We start from the raw sequence: 16,865 nt of genomic DNA, 5'->3' as shown, positions 1-16,865 counted from the left end.
GGCCTCCACCTCCACCTCCATCTGGACTTGTCTGGCTTTGAAAGGGTTAAGCCAATAGGGGTGTTGTCTACTTCATATACAATATCATTAGTCTTCCCCATCTGATTCTTAGATATGTCCTTGTATTGCAGTAACAAATCTTTGAACTGCATTCTATCTCCTGAGGTAGAGAGCTTGCTAAAGGATCCCACTCCTCAAGGACTTCTCCATTTTTTAATCTCTTTTGAGGCATAACAAAATCCACATCATCTGGATTTGATTCCTCACTCTGCAGGGCAGTAGCTAACACCTGTTTCTTCAGTTCTTTCTCTCTCGTATAATCCGGTTTCAACATGTTCACACGCTACCTTTTTTTCTATCTGACATCTTTATTGAATAATTCACCTGACTCAACTTTTTCTCAATTTGATAGGGACCACTAAACCTGGCTTTGAAGGGATCTCCTATCACTGGCAATAGTACTAACACGTCATCCCCTTGAGAAAATGTCTGAGTCTCGGAGCTTTTATCTGCCACATGCTTCATTCTACACTGTACCTTCTTTAGGTACTGCTTAGCTAACTTACCTACTCGATTTAGTCTCTCCCTCACCTCCAAGACATAACCTAAATGTGAGATCTTCAACTTTTTCTTTAATTAATTTCCAAGGACCTCTCACTTCATGCCCAAATATAAACTCAAAGCGAGTGAACTAAGTAGATTCCTTTGGGGCATCTCTAATGGCAAACAATTCAAATGGGATATCTTTATCCCGATCATTCAGGTGATCCTGACAGTACGCTGTCAACATGGTCTTCAGGGTCTGATGCCACCTTTCGAAAGCTCCCTGGGATTCAGGATGATACACACTGGATATAAAGTGCTGTATACCTAGCTATCCATAACCTCCTTACTCTTAGCCAAACTGAATCTCTCTGGGTAACCCATACCATGTGAAGAAAGCTACTACCTCCTCTACTATCCTTTTTCCCTTGATAGTCCGGAATGGAATTGCCTCCAGAAATCTGGTAGACACATCTATTATTGTTAACAAATACTGTTTCCCACTTTTAGTTCTTGAGAGTGAACCTACACAATCAATTATAACCTGCATAAAAGGTTCGTCAAGTCTGCAAATTAGCAACAAATGTTTTCTCAGCCCCTGTGGCTTACCTACCATTTGGAATATATGACACGTACGGCAAAAGTTAACCACACCCTTGTGCAATCCAGGCCAATAAAAATGTTTTTGCACCTTTGCCTCAGTCTTTCGTACCCCTAAGTGACCTCCTACAGGTAGTTCATGTACTACCCGTAACACCACCTGTCTGGATGCTACCGGCAACACAACCTGGTGCACTTCAGCCCATTCTCCTCTGCCGTGGTCTCCATTTCTGTCTGAGGATTCTATCTTTCAGATAATAACTCTCCGGAATATTCTCTGCTTCCTTTTCAGAGTATGCATCCCCATATATCTCATTTATTGTCTTGTCTTGCTGTTGCGAGTCCCTTAGCATTTCAGGACTAAACACTTCTGTCTGACCCTCTGTGTGTTCAGGTTTTTCCTGCACCATTACGTTAAACAGGATATCTCCTAACTGAATGTCAGCTCCATCATTTTTCTCTTTACTTTTTGCTTCATGCTGTGACTTATGATAGTGGGCTGTGGTTACCACACAGTCTGGGAAAATACCAGGATATTTCTGTTTAAACTCCTCGGTTTCTTAGTTTTCCTTGGGCTTGTCTACAACAAGGGGTGTCACTCCCAACTTGGATCCTGCCAAATCATTCCCAAGAACAAACTGAATTCCTGGAACTGACTCTGTCAATCACTCCCACTGTTTCTTCCCCAGTCTTGAGTTGGCGCTCCAACCTGATCTTACACACGGGAATGCTAAATTTGTGTCCATCTATCCCACAAATTACCACACTCTCGGGTAACATGTCAGAAAAAATGCATATTCGCGCATCCCTTACTATTGGCGACTGTTTAGATCTGTTGTATCTCAAAATTATAACTTCTTGTCCTTCTCCCCCTGTTCTTTCTGAGTAAACTTTACCCACAGAGGTGAAGTCTTTGTAGAGATCAGGTACTAATGCCACACCCAGCCCCTGCCTCGGCTGTGCCCTCTCCTGAAGCTACTTGGCTCTTCTTGGGGTATTCTTTACTGGCTTCACTAAGGCCACTGATTAGCTTCTTTTCCGGCAGTGCCTTTTTTTTACATGTGACTTTACATGTCCCACTTTACCACAGTGGAAACACCTGAGGCCTTTCACCTCCTTTCCACCCTCTTGGGCTTCTTTTTTAACCTGTGGTAAATTCTTACCAATGCACTCAATTCTTGGTTTAGTAGTGCACAATCTCCCCTTCTCTCAATTACTATCCCTCACAAAATGAAATTCTAGCAGAAGCATGTACTCATCTGCTAATTCTGCTGCCCTTCTCACTAACTGAACTTTCTGTTCCTCCATGTGATTTCTTATCATCTCTGGAAATGAACTTTTAAAATCCTCCTGCAGAATAGTCTGTTTTAGAACCTCAAATCTCCTATCTAGTTTCAAACCACATACCCATCAATCAAAATGACTATGTTTAATTTTTTCAAACTCAACAGAAGTCTGACCTGGTTCCTCCTTTATGTTTCTGAACCACTGTCTATATACTTCTGGTACCAATTCATAACCACTTATAATAGCCTGTTTAGCCTCTTCGTAATCTCTTAACACCTCATCGGACAGTGCGGCAAATACCTCACTCGCTCTGCCTACCAGTTTAGTCTGAATTAGCATTACCCATAAATCCTCGGACCACTCCATCTTCCTAGCCAATTTTTCAAAAGAAATAAAGAAGGGTTCAACAACTTTCTCGTTAAAATGTGGCAGAGGTTTGACATATTTTTATGTATCACTACTTTCTCATTTAATCTCCATCTGTTAACTTGGATGACTAAGTCACAACTTCTCAAGCTCAAATTCTCTCTTTTTCCTCAGCTAAGAACTTTCTCTTGCTTTCTTTTCCCTCTCTTTCTCTTCTCTCTCATTCTCTCTCCCTTTCTGCTCTACATCTTTGCTCAGCCAAGAACCTTCTCTCTCCTTTTCCTCTCCTCTCCCTGACTTCTCTCTCTCTCTCTCTCTCTCCCTTTCTCTCTCTCTTTGTTTATTTTCTAACTCCATTTTCCTCAATTGTAATTGAAGTTTTTCTACCTTGACTGCACTTGTCTGTTTCTCTGACACACCTCGGTGTTTGAGTAACTTCTTTATAGTTTCAGCTTTACTTTTGTCCTTGGTTAAACCCAAATCTAACTTATTTACTAATCCTAAATGTATGGTCTTTTTCTTTCCTTCTAAACTTTCTTGGCAAATTTGAGAATCCTAGAACCTCGTTAGCAATTTTAAGAGCCATTTCACTTTAAATTTGATGAACCACAAGTCACCAAAAGTAAACAAATTGTCTCCGAGTAAAAAATGAGGTCTGCAGATGCTGGAGATCACAGCTGCAAATGTGTTGCTGGTCAAAGCACAGCAGGCCAGGCAGCATCTCAGGAATAGAGAATTCGCCTACCTTTTATCTTAGCCTGCTTGGCTACTCTCTCTTATTCCTGATGAAGGGCTTATGCTCGAAACGTCGAATTCTCTATTCCTGAGATGCTGCCTGGCCTGCTGTGCTTTGACCAGCAACACATAAACAAATTGTCTCACCTACATTTTATTTAAAGAAGTAGGACTCTTAACCTGCAAGTGTTTAAATCTGTTGGGATTTTTCATACCTCCAAATCTACTCAAATCTGTCTAAAACAGTTCAAATCCCAGTCGAGCCCCCAAAGTGTTACAACACTGGATAAACCCTCCTGCTTAATTTAAAACCAACAACACAGAAAAGATTTATCCCATGCAGTAATCTGTAAAAATTTGAGTGGCCAAGAACTATTTAAAGTAAAAATTAACAACTTTATTGCTTAAAGTATAACAGAGAATAATTAACTAACAGCTATTTATAATTCCTTCCCCTAACGTATCTTTTACCTTTTCTTCTATAATACTAGTCTGATAAAACTCTCAATTAAGGTTTACAGAAAAATTTAAATTTTAAAACTCCACCAGTGGTTGAATCTTGTCTCTATCTTTGTCGGTAGATTGGCTCTCCAGGTCTGTGTTGGTGTTTTTTCCTTGTGCAAGCTCCTTCTCTAGACACATACCTCTCAGAGAGTTCTGACTGGCAGTCTACAGCTGTTGGGCTGGTGGCAGTTCTCCTCCCAACTGTTCACTTTTCCCTGTCTTAGACCCCAAAGCATTGAATTGTGTCATTGGCTTTTAAGATTGTCAATATACTCAATTCAAACTTGATTGGAATTTGGTATTTTTGGGGGTATAATTTAAACTGATTAGCGTAATTCAATTCTGTTTTGTTGTTTCCAGGCAACCAGCTAGCCCAGTAGCTGGACTACATGTTATGTTGTGTCTTCTTGAAAACACTTGGTGCTGTCACTGCCGGCTTTTACTCTCTTAAAAGTACAGTAAGGCCATATCTTCATAACACAGTATTCCATGTTGTGAAAAATACATTTGGACTCAAATACCCTTACATTTGTTAAATGTAAAAATGCAATGTTTTATCCATCTGTCAAGAATATGCTGTCAATTTCAGTACAATAATTTGTAATGAAAAACAAGCATTATGGTTTCAGAATTAGTGCTGTGTGTAGTCAGCACTTTGGAGGAGTGTCAGTAAGCCTCCTGACCAGAAAAAAAACACAGAAATGACTTAATGTCTGTGCCCCCTGGCTTAAGGTCAAGCCTAAGATTTTGGTTTTGTGGTCATGGATCATGCTCATGTCAAGTGGCTGACAAGTAGTATGATAATAGGTGGCTAAAATTAGAGAAAGGAGGAAGTTGATGCTATTGTGGAAATGCTTTTCAGTTTCCTTTTAGTGACTTAAACTTTTGAAATTTGCTGCTCCGTCCTCACACTGTTCCTTTCTCTTGAATTTGGTTGCACATAGTGACTACTGGTGCAAGCATGTGAACCACCTTGTGACCATTCTTGTGGCTCCTGATGCTTTCCCCAACCCAGTCTCAGTGCAACCCCTCCCCTGTAGTCTAAGTTTTGTTTGACACGTTTTTCATCAGCCTTTTGGCATTTGACCAACACTGTGGTTTTTACCCCCTGCTTAATGTTCTGATTTCCTCCCCAAAACACTAGGTAATAGCGGCTGACTGCAAAAGGGTCACAGTGCTAAAGTACTTCCTGGAAGCTCTGTGCGGCCAAGAAGAACCTCTGTTGGCATTCAAGGGTGGAAAGTATGTGTCAATGGCACCCATCCCAGACAGCCTGGGAAAGGAAGATGGAAGCCAGCAGGGAAAACAACTGGAGGATCAGGTACAGTACACCAGAGGGTTTTTTTTTGTTCCATTTCCTGAAATTCCACTGCTGCTACGAGATCCACATGCTGTTTTCTATTTCACTTTTAAATGGATGATTTAATGGAGCTAACCTCGGAAAGGTCAAGGTTCAGGAATAGGATAAAGTTTATAGCTGTGGCACTGATTTCACAGGGGGCCCTGCTTGGAGCACTGATACAGGAAGAGACAAACTCATTGGTTTGTGTGGAAAATTGAGCAGCAGCCCACATCCTGATATGATTAGGGATTTTGCTGGTTCCTGCTTTTTCATATGCTCCCTTAAAGCTGCACTATCCCCAGTCCTTTATTCACTAAATTCTTTTCTCCCTCGGAATCGATTCATCACGTGGATGCATGAACTTGTGCATCCCTCACGTAGATTAGACAATGCAGAGCTGAATCAGCTGCTTCCTGCTTGGGCTCTGTTTATTAATGGATTGAATAGTCTATGTAAACAAATTCCTGACAGCCTTTGTGTGTTTCTGTTTTTTGATGACATCTCTAGTTGATGAGCTGCCATGTTGGTTATCAGAGCTCATGATGGCTGTCAGCACTACAGTAACTCCAACTGAAAGCAGGAAGGCACCACCTCTTTCCCCTTATCACCTTGACCACAAAAGTAAGAGTTCTTACACCGAGATAAAAGTATATACTGTTAGGAGCTGGTAATTTAAGGAAACATTGGTACATGAGTAGCCTATTCTATCAGGTGATTTGATCCTAACAGGTATGCACTGTACAGTGGCTCCATTAACTAGCCTTTGTTCCATATCACAGAGTATCCTTACCCAACAAATCTTTAGATTTCAATCTTGAAATCTCCAGTGCCGCCCATGTTTGATGTCCAGCAAACTAGCAGCACCACTTCTTTCAGTCTCTCCCCATTGTCTATAATTCTCAGCCTGTATGTCTGACATCCAGCATTGATTGAACAACTATTTTCTCCAACTAAATGTTTGTAAGACCAAAAGATGTCTTTGGTCCCATCGGCAAACTCCAATGCCTAGCTACTGTTTCCATCCCTATCCCTGTCAACTGTCACCAGTCTTTATAGCCTTGGTATTGCATTGCTTCTGTGATGAACTTACAACACACATCCATGTCTAATATAATATTATTTGACTCCATTCTGCCTAAACTTGTCTCTTGCTGAATCCCTCATTTGTGCCTTTTTACCTCTGGATTTTATAATTCCTGCACATCCCTCCTGACCTCCCATGTATTCTAGCTTCTAAATATGAAGTGTTTCAAAACTCTTCTGCCTGTGCCCTAGTGGCTACCCTGTGCTCACTGACCTCGTTAAAGTTGTCTTATTTTTAAATTCTCATTCTGTTTACAAATCAGGCCTTTCCTTATTTCTGTAATCTCTTCTAGTCCCACAAACTTGTAATATGTGTACTGTTCCAATTCTGGCCTCTGATATCTTGACAATTTCCCTCTCCAAACCTCTCCACCTCTTTTTCCTCTTTTTGTAAGAGGATGGGAAGTAGAAGCAGGAGCAGGCAGTTCAACCCTTGAGCTTGCTTTGCCATTTAATACGAACATGGCTGATCTCACCCTGGCCTTAACTCCACTTTCCTGCCTGCTCTTCATAACCCTTCAAACCATTAATAATTAAACATCTGTCTAGCTCCTCCTTAAATTTACTCAATAACCCAGCTTCCACTGTACTCTCGATTGTGAATTCCGCAGAGACATGATCCTTCGAGAGAAATAATTTCTCCTCATCTGTGTTTTAAATCTGCTAAACTAATGATCCTTCTTTCTAGATTGCCACATATGAGGAAATATCCTTTCTACATCTACTTTCCCTTAAACCAACTTATATACTTCAATTAGATCTCCTCTCATTCTTCTAAACTCCAAAGAGTATCAGCCTAAATTACTCAATCTCTCTTCATAAGATGAACCCCTCAACTCTGGGTTCAATCTAGTGACCCTCATCTGAACTGCCTCCAATACAACTACATCACTCCTCAAGTCAGGGGGCCAGACTTGTACGCAGTACTCCAGGTGCAATCTTACAAATGTCGGTATAGATGAAGTAAAAACTTCCCTACTTTGAAACTGTATTTCTTTCAACAATAAATGCCAGAATTCCTGTTTTCCTGCTGTACCTGTAGACCAGTTTTCAGTGATTCGTGCATAAGGATACTCAGATCCCTCTGCACCAAAGCACGCTGAAATTTATCTTCATTTAGATAATAAGTTGCCTTTCTGTTCCTCTGACTAAAATAAATAACGTCATGCTTATCCATCTTAGCTTCAACTGCCAAACTTTAGCCCACTTACCTAATCTCTCCGTATGTATTAGTAAATTCCTTGGTTTTTTACCTTGCAGATCATTTTCCTACCTGTTTTAGTGTCATCTGCAGATTTGGCTATAATACTTTGTTACCACATCCACATCATTAATATTGATTATAAATAGTTGAACCCAAGGGCCGAATGTTGTGGCACCCCACTAGTTACAGCTTGCTAACCAGAAAAAGAGCTATTTATCCTGACACTCTGCTTCTTGTTGGTTAGCCAATTATCTATCCAAACTAATATATTATCCCTAACCCTGTGTGATCCTATGATATTGCTGGAAAGTTATTTATTTGACCAACCTTTCTGTCACTTGTCCTAATATATCTTTATGGGACTCTATGTCAGGTCCGCCTGATAATGCTCCTACAAAGACTTTGGGATGATCTGATATATTAAAGATGCATAATAAATACAGTTTTTTCTGTCCACAACATGACTCTGCAATATTTTCTATGTTACTGTACGTTCAACCATATAAAATGCTCCAACAAATTGAAATTCAACTGGGCCCTTGCCTTCTCCCTTCCATCCTTTTCAGTATATTAACAGAGTAACATTAGGTTTGATGTATTTAGCCCCAGTGTCCCTAGACTACAGAGGGGAAAACCACAAAGTTCCTGCTACTCATCATGACCCATGCTTTGTGTGTGTCATTCAAGTCCTGTAGGAGCTTGCCGTTGAAGTATCTTGTGGATGAGTGGTCTCCTACTCTTACTGTCGAGGCTGATATGAAGAATGACCATGTAGGGAATGCATCAGACACAAACAGATGTCTTTCAAACTTCCCCAGTCACTGCCTTAAAGATAAAATGGGGGAGTAGGATTGGGGGTGGAAGAAGGAAGGGAAGGGTACTTGTTCCAAATATTTGATAATTAGTTGGCAAAGAGGAGCCTGGAAAGTACCACATTACCAAGGGAGCATTCTTTTGTTTAGTGATTGTTGCCAGCAAATACTTAGCATCTGATTTAAGTCCTGAGAGGATTTTGTCAATTTAAATAATATTTTAGCAGAACCAAGGTAAGATGGTGAAATTTGTAATTGGCAGAAAGGTGCAGTGGTAATGCCTGATCTCTGCCACAATCCAGTTTACTTGGTTAATGACTCACAGATCTACAGTACAGAAGGTCTCAAAGCTGCTGTCAGTGAGGCAAGGACCTTCATGTGCTGCCAGAAAATAACACAAGGAGCCAACATCTCTCAACTTTCTGGAGATGTCACTATCGGAAAGAAAACCCATTTATTCTGAATCTTTCAGGTTTTTTTTCTAATAATTTTAAACCAGCGACAGCTGGCCCTCTCTAAGGGCTGAACACATTTATGCAGGGCAAATAGAATAAATCTTTAAAATATCATATTGGAATATCTCACAGACATTTGAGCTGCAAAGGGTATCTATTTCACCTCATTGTGTTGGGGTCACAGTTTATAGTCAGCCACACCCATGCCAGTTTTCATTCTTCGATAGCCTAAATGATAACTTAAATCACTAACAAAAGTTGCTTTAAAACCGCCCAGTGTTAAAAATGCTGACTTCTGTTGAGGTTCACAGACCCCGTCAGACCTTCCTGTGTCAGCCTCTATTGTAAGCATCAGTACTTTTCTTACTGCCAAAAATATTAAGTCTCAGTCTTAACCTGTCCTAATCTGATATGTACAGTTTTATATTTATTTGTGGATAGCTGCTGAGAGTGGGCATTCTTTCCTGGGTACTGAAGTGATTTATTACATTCCCACCGCTGTCATAGCCCACTCAGAACAGAGCTGCAACCTTGTGTAACTTCTGGATTGTTCAGCCCACATGGTATTGTATAGTCTCAAGCCAGCAAGTTTTTCACTCTAATCCTTGCCTCATCTTTCTGGCTCATTTTATTGTCATAGATATTTGTTTGTATCTAATGTTCTCAAGCAGATGGAAACTGGTGGCTTTTGATACAAAGCTGCTATCTGTGAGGCATACAGAAGGCACGCCAGTGTTTGTCTTCCCTCTCCCCTTTAAACTAAATACAATATTTGATCGGTAACAGTATGAGCCAGTTGCCAGTATTAACTAGTGTACATACATGATTGTGGAGCCCTGTGCTTCACTCTGTTGTGATTCAGAAGCTGTCAATGCTGTACATGTACATCTGATGTGAAACTTAGAGAGTAAACTCAGTGCTCTGAGACTGCTGGTGCCTCTCCAGCCAAGGGTTTATGCTGTCTGAATCCAATATCAACAGTGTATTAATGTAGCCTCAGGCAGACACCAACAAGTCTACCGTTCAGTTATTTAAGTTCAAACCTCTTTCCATACCACGGTGTCTTCATAGTGGAATATTATAATAAACCCCAAAACTTAAATCACTGCTGACAATTGCTTTAAAAATCTGCTCAATATTGAATCCTGCCAAAAATTATAATGGTCAGGGTTTTTAAATGCCTAATTATCTAACTTCTATTTTATTGCTAAGTTTTACTGTTTCTCTCTCCTGCCTGGCTTTCTGTGGACTGCTGATATGATGTGGTCCTTGCATTATCTGGACAGCTGAGGAGTGCTGCAGACTAGCCAGTTCTTTATAATGTGGAGACTGAGTAGGTTTTAATGTGGTATTCCTGCACGGTGAGAACTTTATGCCATTTATGTTTGAAATGTTACCTCCTCCTGGTGATTGGTAAAGTCATTGAAATGTTAGCGTGTGGTCTTGCTCCTGAATAATGCTGACTAGCAAAGTCCATAACTCAAACCTGGTATCTGCTGAGTTAGCTAATCTCAAGAAGCAACTGTAGAGGCAGAGATTGGCCTTCATACTCCTGACAGCACAATCAGTCCATGCTGGCTAATGACTGACTGTTAGCTTTTGCTGTTCAGGCTTTACACCTGCAGGAGAGCTCCTTGGGCTGACAAGGTCTGTGCAGTTGTACTCTGATATGAGTCACCACTTACAAATCGGGAGAAGATTTGACTAGAAGCTAGGGTGTAGCCTCCTGGGGTTTTTTTTTGTATTTTGTACAAAAGCCTTTGATTGACAGTGACCTTTTCGATGACAATGCTTGTTGAACATACTCTCAATAGCTAGCAGTACAATGAATATTCCATCAGTTATATATACTCTCCGAGTAATGTGCTGTGGCACATAAGGCCTAGAGCTGTGTTGCTCTGGCTGGAGTGATGTCCAAGGACTCAACCTACACAGTGAATTCTCATGAGTGAATGACTCAGCTGTGCAATGGTGTGGAATATGTTTCAAAAAATGTTTTCCCACTTAAGAAGTGATGGATGAGATGATCAGGTCCCAGTCCTTTGCACAAAGCCAGGTGAGGTATTTGGAAGCAGACCCTTAAGGCTGCCTGGGGTGACTGCAGGATAGATCCTTGCTTTGTGTGGATTGTGCTTGTTATATGTGGTTAGCTGCCCAATTCTGTAGCTTTGCCTCCCTGACCAGCAGTGCATTGTGATGGCACAAAACTGTACCTGGTCTGTCTAAACATTCTGATGTGGAACATTTATCCATTTGGCAAGGCATGGTCAAATATCAGTCGTTACTAGAATTTGAATTTAGGAATCTGCTAGGTTTGGAGTTCACTAGAGCTACCAGACTGCCTTGAGAATCCATGTTTATCTAGATTTCTGGCAGCTTCTATTCTTATCAAGGCACTATTAATCAGTGAGGCATGAATATGACATGGCTCAAGTCTGTGTTCCTGTGCTTTTGTTTAATGTATAGAGCTGAATATTGAAGATGGCAGGGCCTTGCTGTATCTTGTTAGTAGCAGTCTCATTTTTCATTGTTCCTCACTTCAGTTCTGTTGCCAACCATTTGTGTACAGGAAGAAGATGTCATCATTGAAGAATACGAGGGACAAAGCTCTGAGCCCGATGGCAGTGAAGGGGAAGATGATATAAAGGAATTGAGGGCAAAAAAGCAAGCGCTAACTAAAAGATTTGCCGAGCAGCAGCGCAGACAGGAAAAAATCCAGGTACCCAAGGCTCTTCACTCGGGGAAAAAAACTTTCCATCTTTTTTTCTTTCTTTTCTGTCAGCCTTGAATAGGAGCCAGAAGCATCTGTCTAGCCATATGCTTCAAACTTTTGTGCTATGCAGAGCTGGTTATAAAATAGGCAAACCAAAGACCCTTTTGGGAAAATGCACATGTGTGCCCTCGAGGCTTTGGCTTTGGTCCTGAACAGACTCAAGTTATTTTTCCAAACCCAGCTTAACCTTTTAAAAGTAAGATAAATGTTTTAAAATGTTAATATCAACAGCGTCGGATGCTTTCTCCTGGATTTATCCATTCAGAAAAAAACATGTTTTCAGACGACTTCTCCCAAAGACGCATTTATTCAAGTTAGTTATATGTTTTTACATTTTGAACTCACTGTTCAGGTCTCAGTGTCTCGTACTAAAATCATTAAAATCAATCACTGACTTTGTTAACCTGTGCACCAGTTAGAACTGATTTCTTATTTTTGAAAGGATTAGTTCCAGCTTTAGTTCCATTAACTCTTTAACCACTGAAATTTGGCTTGCATCACATTACAACCAAGCTCTCTGCACTGTTTCCTATACTTAATTCATTATGCACAGATCTTAACGTCAAGACCATGACCCCTAGAGGTCTCAGGTAAGAGTCTGGAGCAACAGAGAGAGGATAGTATTTCATGGAAAAAAGAGCAAAGGATGTACATTTATGTAGTGCCTTACAAAACCCAAGAATGTCCCAGAGGTGCTTTGCAGTCAATGATGTATTTTTTAACTTTAATCTTTGATGAAATGCAGGACTCAACAGCAATTTTCACTGAATAAGCTCCCACACATATTGTATTTTGTTCTTTGCCAGGGATCCCTCAACAGCAGAGAGGAGCTCCATTTCAGGTTAATCACAGTGTCGCGTTTTCAAATCCTGTTTCTGCAAATCTCGAAAGGACATTACAAGTTTATGTAGAAGGTGACTTTAGTATAGGATGAGGTTATTAACTAAAGCCACAAGTGTCATTAGAAGAGTAGATAGTACAGTCTTCAGATTTGAGTTGCAGAATAAACTGTTGCCAGTCCATGGGTGAGAACTCCAGTTAAAACTAAAGTAATCTGGATCAATGATCAACTCCATACCAAATTAAAATAGGGAAGGAAACTCAAGAACCTGAATGGCCTACTCCTGCTTTGTATGCTTTTATCAAATAGGACATGGACAGGTTCCTAATGTGAAGGAGGAATGTATACAGTCCAAACAGGTTTAAACCAAGATTGTAGTACAAGTGAGATGGACTGATGAGTCTTGTTTTCCTTTAATCGGTTCTGCAGTTCCAAGTCCTGTTCCAGTTTTGTTGTTGAAGACCTCTTCTCCCACCTCAAACTTTTCCTGAAATAATTATTTATTTCTGCTGTGTTCAACCTTCATTTTATATTTCTCTTGGCATTTTGTCACGTGATTATTTTATCCTCCTTTCTTCCCTTAACCTCACCTTTCATACCACAATCCACCCCCCCCCCCCGACTACCATCATGCTAACTCATAGGGCCTCAAAGGACAAAGACATTTACAGCGCAGGTACAGGCCCTTTGGCCTTCCAAGCCTTTACCGATTCAGATCCTCTATCTAACCTGTCGCCTAGTTTCTAAGGATCTCTGCTCCCTGGCCAGTCATGTGTCTGTCAAGACACATCTTAAATGACTACTGTACCTTCCCTGAAGAAGGGCTCATGCCCGAAACGCCTATTCTCCTGCTCCTTGGATGCTGCCTGACCTGCTGCGGTTTTCCAGCGACACATTTTCAGCTATTGTACCATCCTCTACTACCTCTGCTGGCACCGTATTCCAGGCACCCACCCTCTGTATGAACTGTCCATGCACATCTCCCTTAAACATTTCTCCTGTCACTTTGACCCCTAGTAATTGAGTCCCCCACTCTGGGGAAAAAGCTTCTTGCTATCCACCCTATCTATACCTCTCATATATCCATACCCTCCATATCAGGCAACATCCTGGTAAACCTCCTCTGCACCCTCTCCATAGCATCCACATCCTTTTGGTAATGTGGTGACCAGAACTGTATGCAGTATTCCTAATGTAGCCAAACCAAAGTACTATACAACTATAACATGACATACCAACTCTTGCACTCAATATCCCATCCGATGAAGGACAGCATGCCATATACCTTCTTGACCACTCTTGCATTACCACCTTCAGGGTACAATGGGCCTAGCACCCAGGTCTCTCTGTACATCAATTTTTCCCAGGGCTTTTCCATTTACTGTGTAACTCGCTCTTGAATTGGAATCTTCCAAAATGCATCACCTCACATTTGCCTGGATTGAACTCCATCTGCCATTTCTCTCCAGTCTATCTATATTCTGCTGCATTCTCTGGCAGTCCCCTTCACCATCTGCTTCTCCACCAATCCTAGTGTATTCGGCAAACTTGCTAATCAGAATACCTATAGATTATTTATGTATATCACAAACAGTAGTGATCCCAGCATGGATTCCTGTGGAACACCACTTGTCACAGTTCTCCATTTTGAGAAACTCCCTTCCACTACTACTCTCTTGTAGACGCATTCCCGAGCTCGCCTGAGCCTTGTTCTTGTGATGGCACTACTTCCCTGCTAAACAACTCTTTTGATATGCTTTTCACTTCCTTGTCTCTGCCAGTTTGTGATTTCGCATTAACATCCATTTGTGGACTCACTGGTTTAAGTTTGGTCAAAGAGACAATGGAAGGTTTGAGCTGAGTTAACCCTCCTAACCAGAATTGTTGAACTAATAGCCAAACTAGACAGAGTGAGAATATTCTGGATTACTGAAGTTATTGACTACTCCACTTAGCCCATCACCAGGATCCGGACGTACAAATCTATCAGAGGCTATCCAAAGTCCCATACACATCATCAGTTTCAGTGTATTGACTAACTATTGCCGAGGTATAATCTGTTAATGTGATTTATCCGTATGGGCAGAATATGTGAACTGTATATTCAGCCCATTGCCACCTTCTCAAAAGCAATTAGGGGATGGGCAACAAATGCTGGCCTTGCCAGCCACTCCCACATTCATGAATGAATACTGACTGTGAAACCTGCCTGGGGGGGTTTCTCAGTAATTTGATGCAAATGTTAATAAATATGGGAATCCAGTTCTTTGTGAATCAGGCACCCAACTGATCACAAAAAAGGGTTGATCTTTCCCACAAGCTGACTTAATGTGACAGTCTATGCTGTCTTATTCATAATGTTGTAATTCTGCTTCCAAGCTAACCCCCTCCGAAATTTCACTAGTCCTGGAAAACAGTTGCATTTCTCAGCTTGGCTAACATCATAGCTTTCTGTAAGCTAACCAAGTATTACCTTAACGTGACCCCACCTTCAGGAAGATACCATCATATCTTCCTGAACCAGGCACCAAGTTAGTTGGAGTCACCATAGCTAATTACAGAAATGGATGCAACAAGTTTCAGTGAAGCGTTGTGTCAAGTTAATCAGCCTCTGCCAAAAGAAACAAAAACAGAAATTGCTGGCGAAATTCAGCAGGTCTGGCAGCATCTGACAGAAGAAAACAGAGTTAATGTTTCAAGTCTGGTGACTCTAACAGAACTGATAGCAGCTAGGAAAACGTGGTATTTATGCTGAAGGCAAGGTTGATAGTGAGGTGAACAGATAGGTGTAGATGGACCCGAACAAGAGAGAGGGATATGAAAAGGCAACAAGGGAATTATGGATGGCAGGTCAGAACAGAAGAGAAATCAAAAAGTGTGACGCTGGAAAAGCACAGCAGGTCAGACAGCATCCGCGAAGCAGGAGAATTGACGTTTCAAGCATAAACCCTTCAGCAATGTGGGGGCAAGGGGCTGAGAGATAAATAGGAGGGTTGGGGGTGGGGCTGAAGGGACAGTAACTGGGAAGGCAATAAGTAGTTGCAGTTGGAGGGGAGTGGCGATAGGTTAGAGGGGAAGGTGGAGCTGATAGGTGGGAAGAAAGATGGACAAGTAGGACAGTTCAAGAGGGCGGTGCCGAGTTGGAGGTTTGGATTTGGGATAAGGTGGGAGGAGGGGAGATGAAGAAACTAGTGAAATCAACGTCAATGCCGTGTGGTTGGAAGGTCCCAAAGCAGAAGATAAGGTTTGGCGGTGGAGCCGATCCAGGACTTGCATGTCCTTGGTGGAGTGGGAGTGAGACAGGGAGTTGAAGTGGTCTGCCACAGGGTAGTGGAGTTGTTTGATGTATGTGTCCCAAAGATGTTCTCTAAAATGTTCGCAAGTTGGCGTCCTATTTCATCAATGTAGAGGAGACCACATCAAAAGAAATGGACACAGTAGGTGAGATGGTTAGATGTGCAGAAAACTCTGCCAGATGTCGAAGGATTCTTTGGGGCCTTTGATGGAAGTGAGGGGGGAATGGGTGGGCGCAGGTTTTACACCTCTTGAGGGGCATGGACCTAACGAGAGAGTCATGGAGGGAATGGTCTCTGCAGACACAGATAGGGGAGGGGAGGGAAATATATCTCTGGTGATGGGGTCTGACTGTAGGTAGTGGAAATGGCAGAGAGTAATGCGCTGTATCCGGAGGTTAGTGGGATGGAAGGTGAAGCCCGGGGAGGGGGGTGTTCAGTCCTTGTTGCAGTTGGAAGGGTGGAGTTCAATGGTGGTGGTGCAGCAAGTGGAAGAGATGCACTGGAGGGCATTGTTGACCACGGAGTAGGAGCAGTTGTGGTCCTTGAAGTAGGAGGCCATTTAAGATGTCCTAGGGTGGAATTGCTCCTCCCGGGTGGAGGAATTCAGAGTAAGATATAGCGTTTTTACAGGAGTGGGGGAGAAGGAAGTGTAGTCCAGGTAGCTGATAGAGTCGGTTCATTTGCCGTAGATCTCAGTGTTGAGTCAGTCACCGGAGATGGAAATGGAGAGATCCAGGAAGGGGATGGAGGTGTCCGAGATGGTCCAGATGAACTTGAGGTCAGGTCAGAAGAGAAGCTGAGTAGGCGATAATGAGAGCTGAGGGTAGCAAAGATTGTGCTAACAGCTCAAGAGTGAATGAAAATGGGTTTGTTTGCTAAAAGCAACCCATGTCATAACAGCACTGGGTGTGAGGGTGGTTTAAAAAAAAGGATAGATTCGGGCTTTAAAGTTATTAAATCTCATATTGAGTCTCAGAGGCTGCAAGGCCCCCAAGCCAAAGTGAGATGCTGTCTCCGAGCTAGT

General features: G+C 41.8%; 1 protein-coding gene across 2 annotated transcripts in view; it reads left to right on the top strand.

Moving 5' to 3' along the window:
• smg6 (SMG6 nonsense mediated mRNA decay factor) overlaps positions 1-16,865 on the top strand; it is a 412,281-nt gene that overhangs the window by 286,749 nt on the left and 108,667 nt on the right. For both annotated transcript variants that reach the window (XM_060848421.1, XM_060848422.1), the window contains 2 exons: positions 5,180-5,356; positions 11,501-11,650. In XM_060848421.1, coding sequence (XP_060704404.1) covers positions 5,180-5,356; positions 11,501-11,650 — 327 coding nt within the window. The remainder of the gene's footprint in view (positions 1-5,179; positions 5,357-11,500; positions 11,651-16,865) is intronic.

The sequence above is a fragment of the Hemiscyllium ocellatum genome, chromosome 31, assembly GCF_020745735.1.
Source record: "Hemiscyllium ocellatum isolate sHemOce1 chromosome 31, sHemOce1.pat.X.cur, whole genome shotgun sequence".
NCBI lineage: Eukaryota > Metazoa > Chordata > Chondrichthyes > Orectolobiformes > Hemiscylliidae > Hemiscyllium > Hemiscyllium ocellatum.
This window is presented reverse-complemented; position numbering and strand designations above follow the sequence as displayed.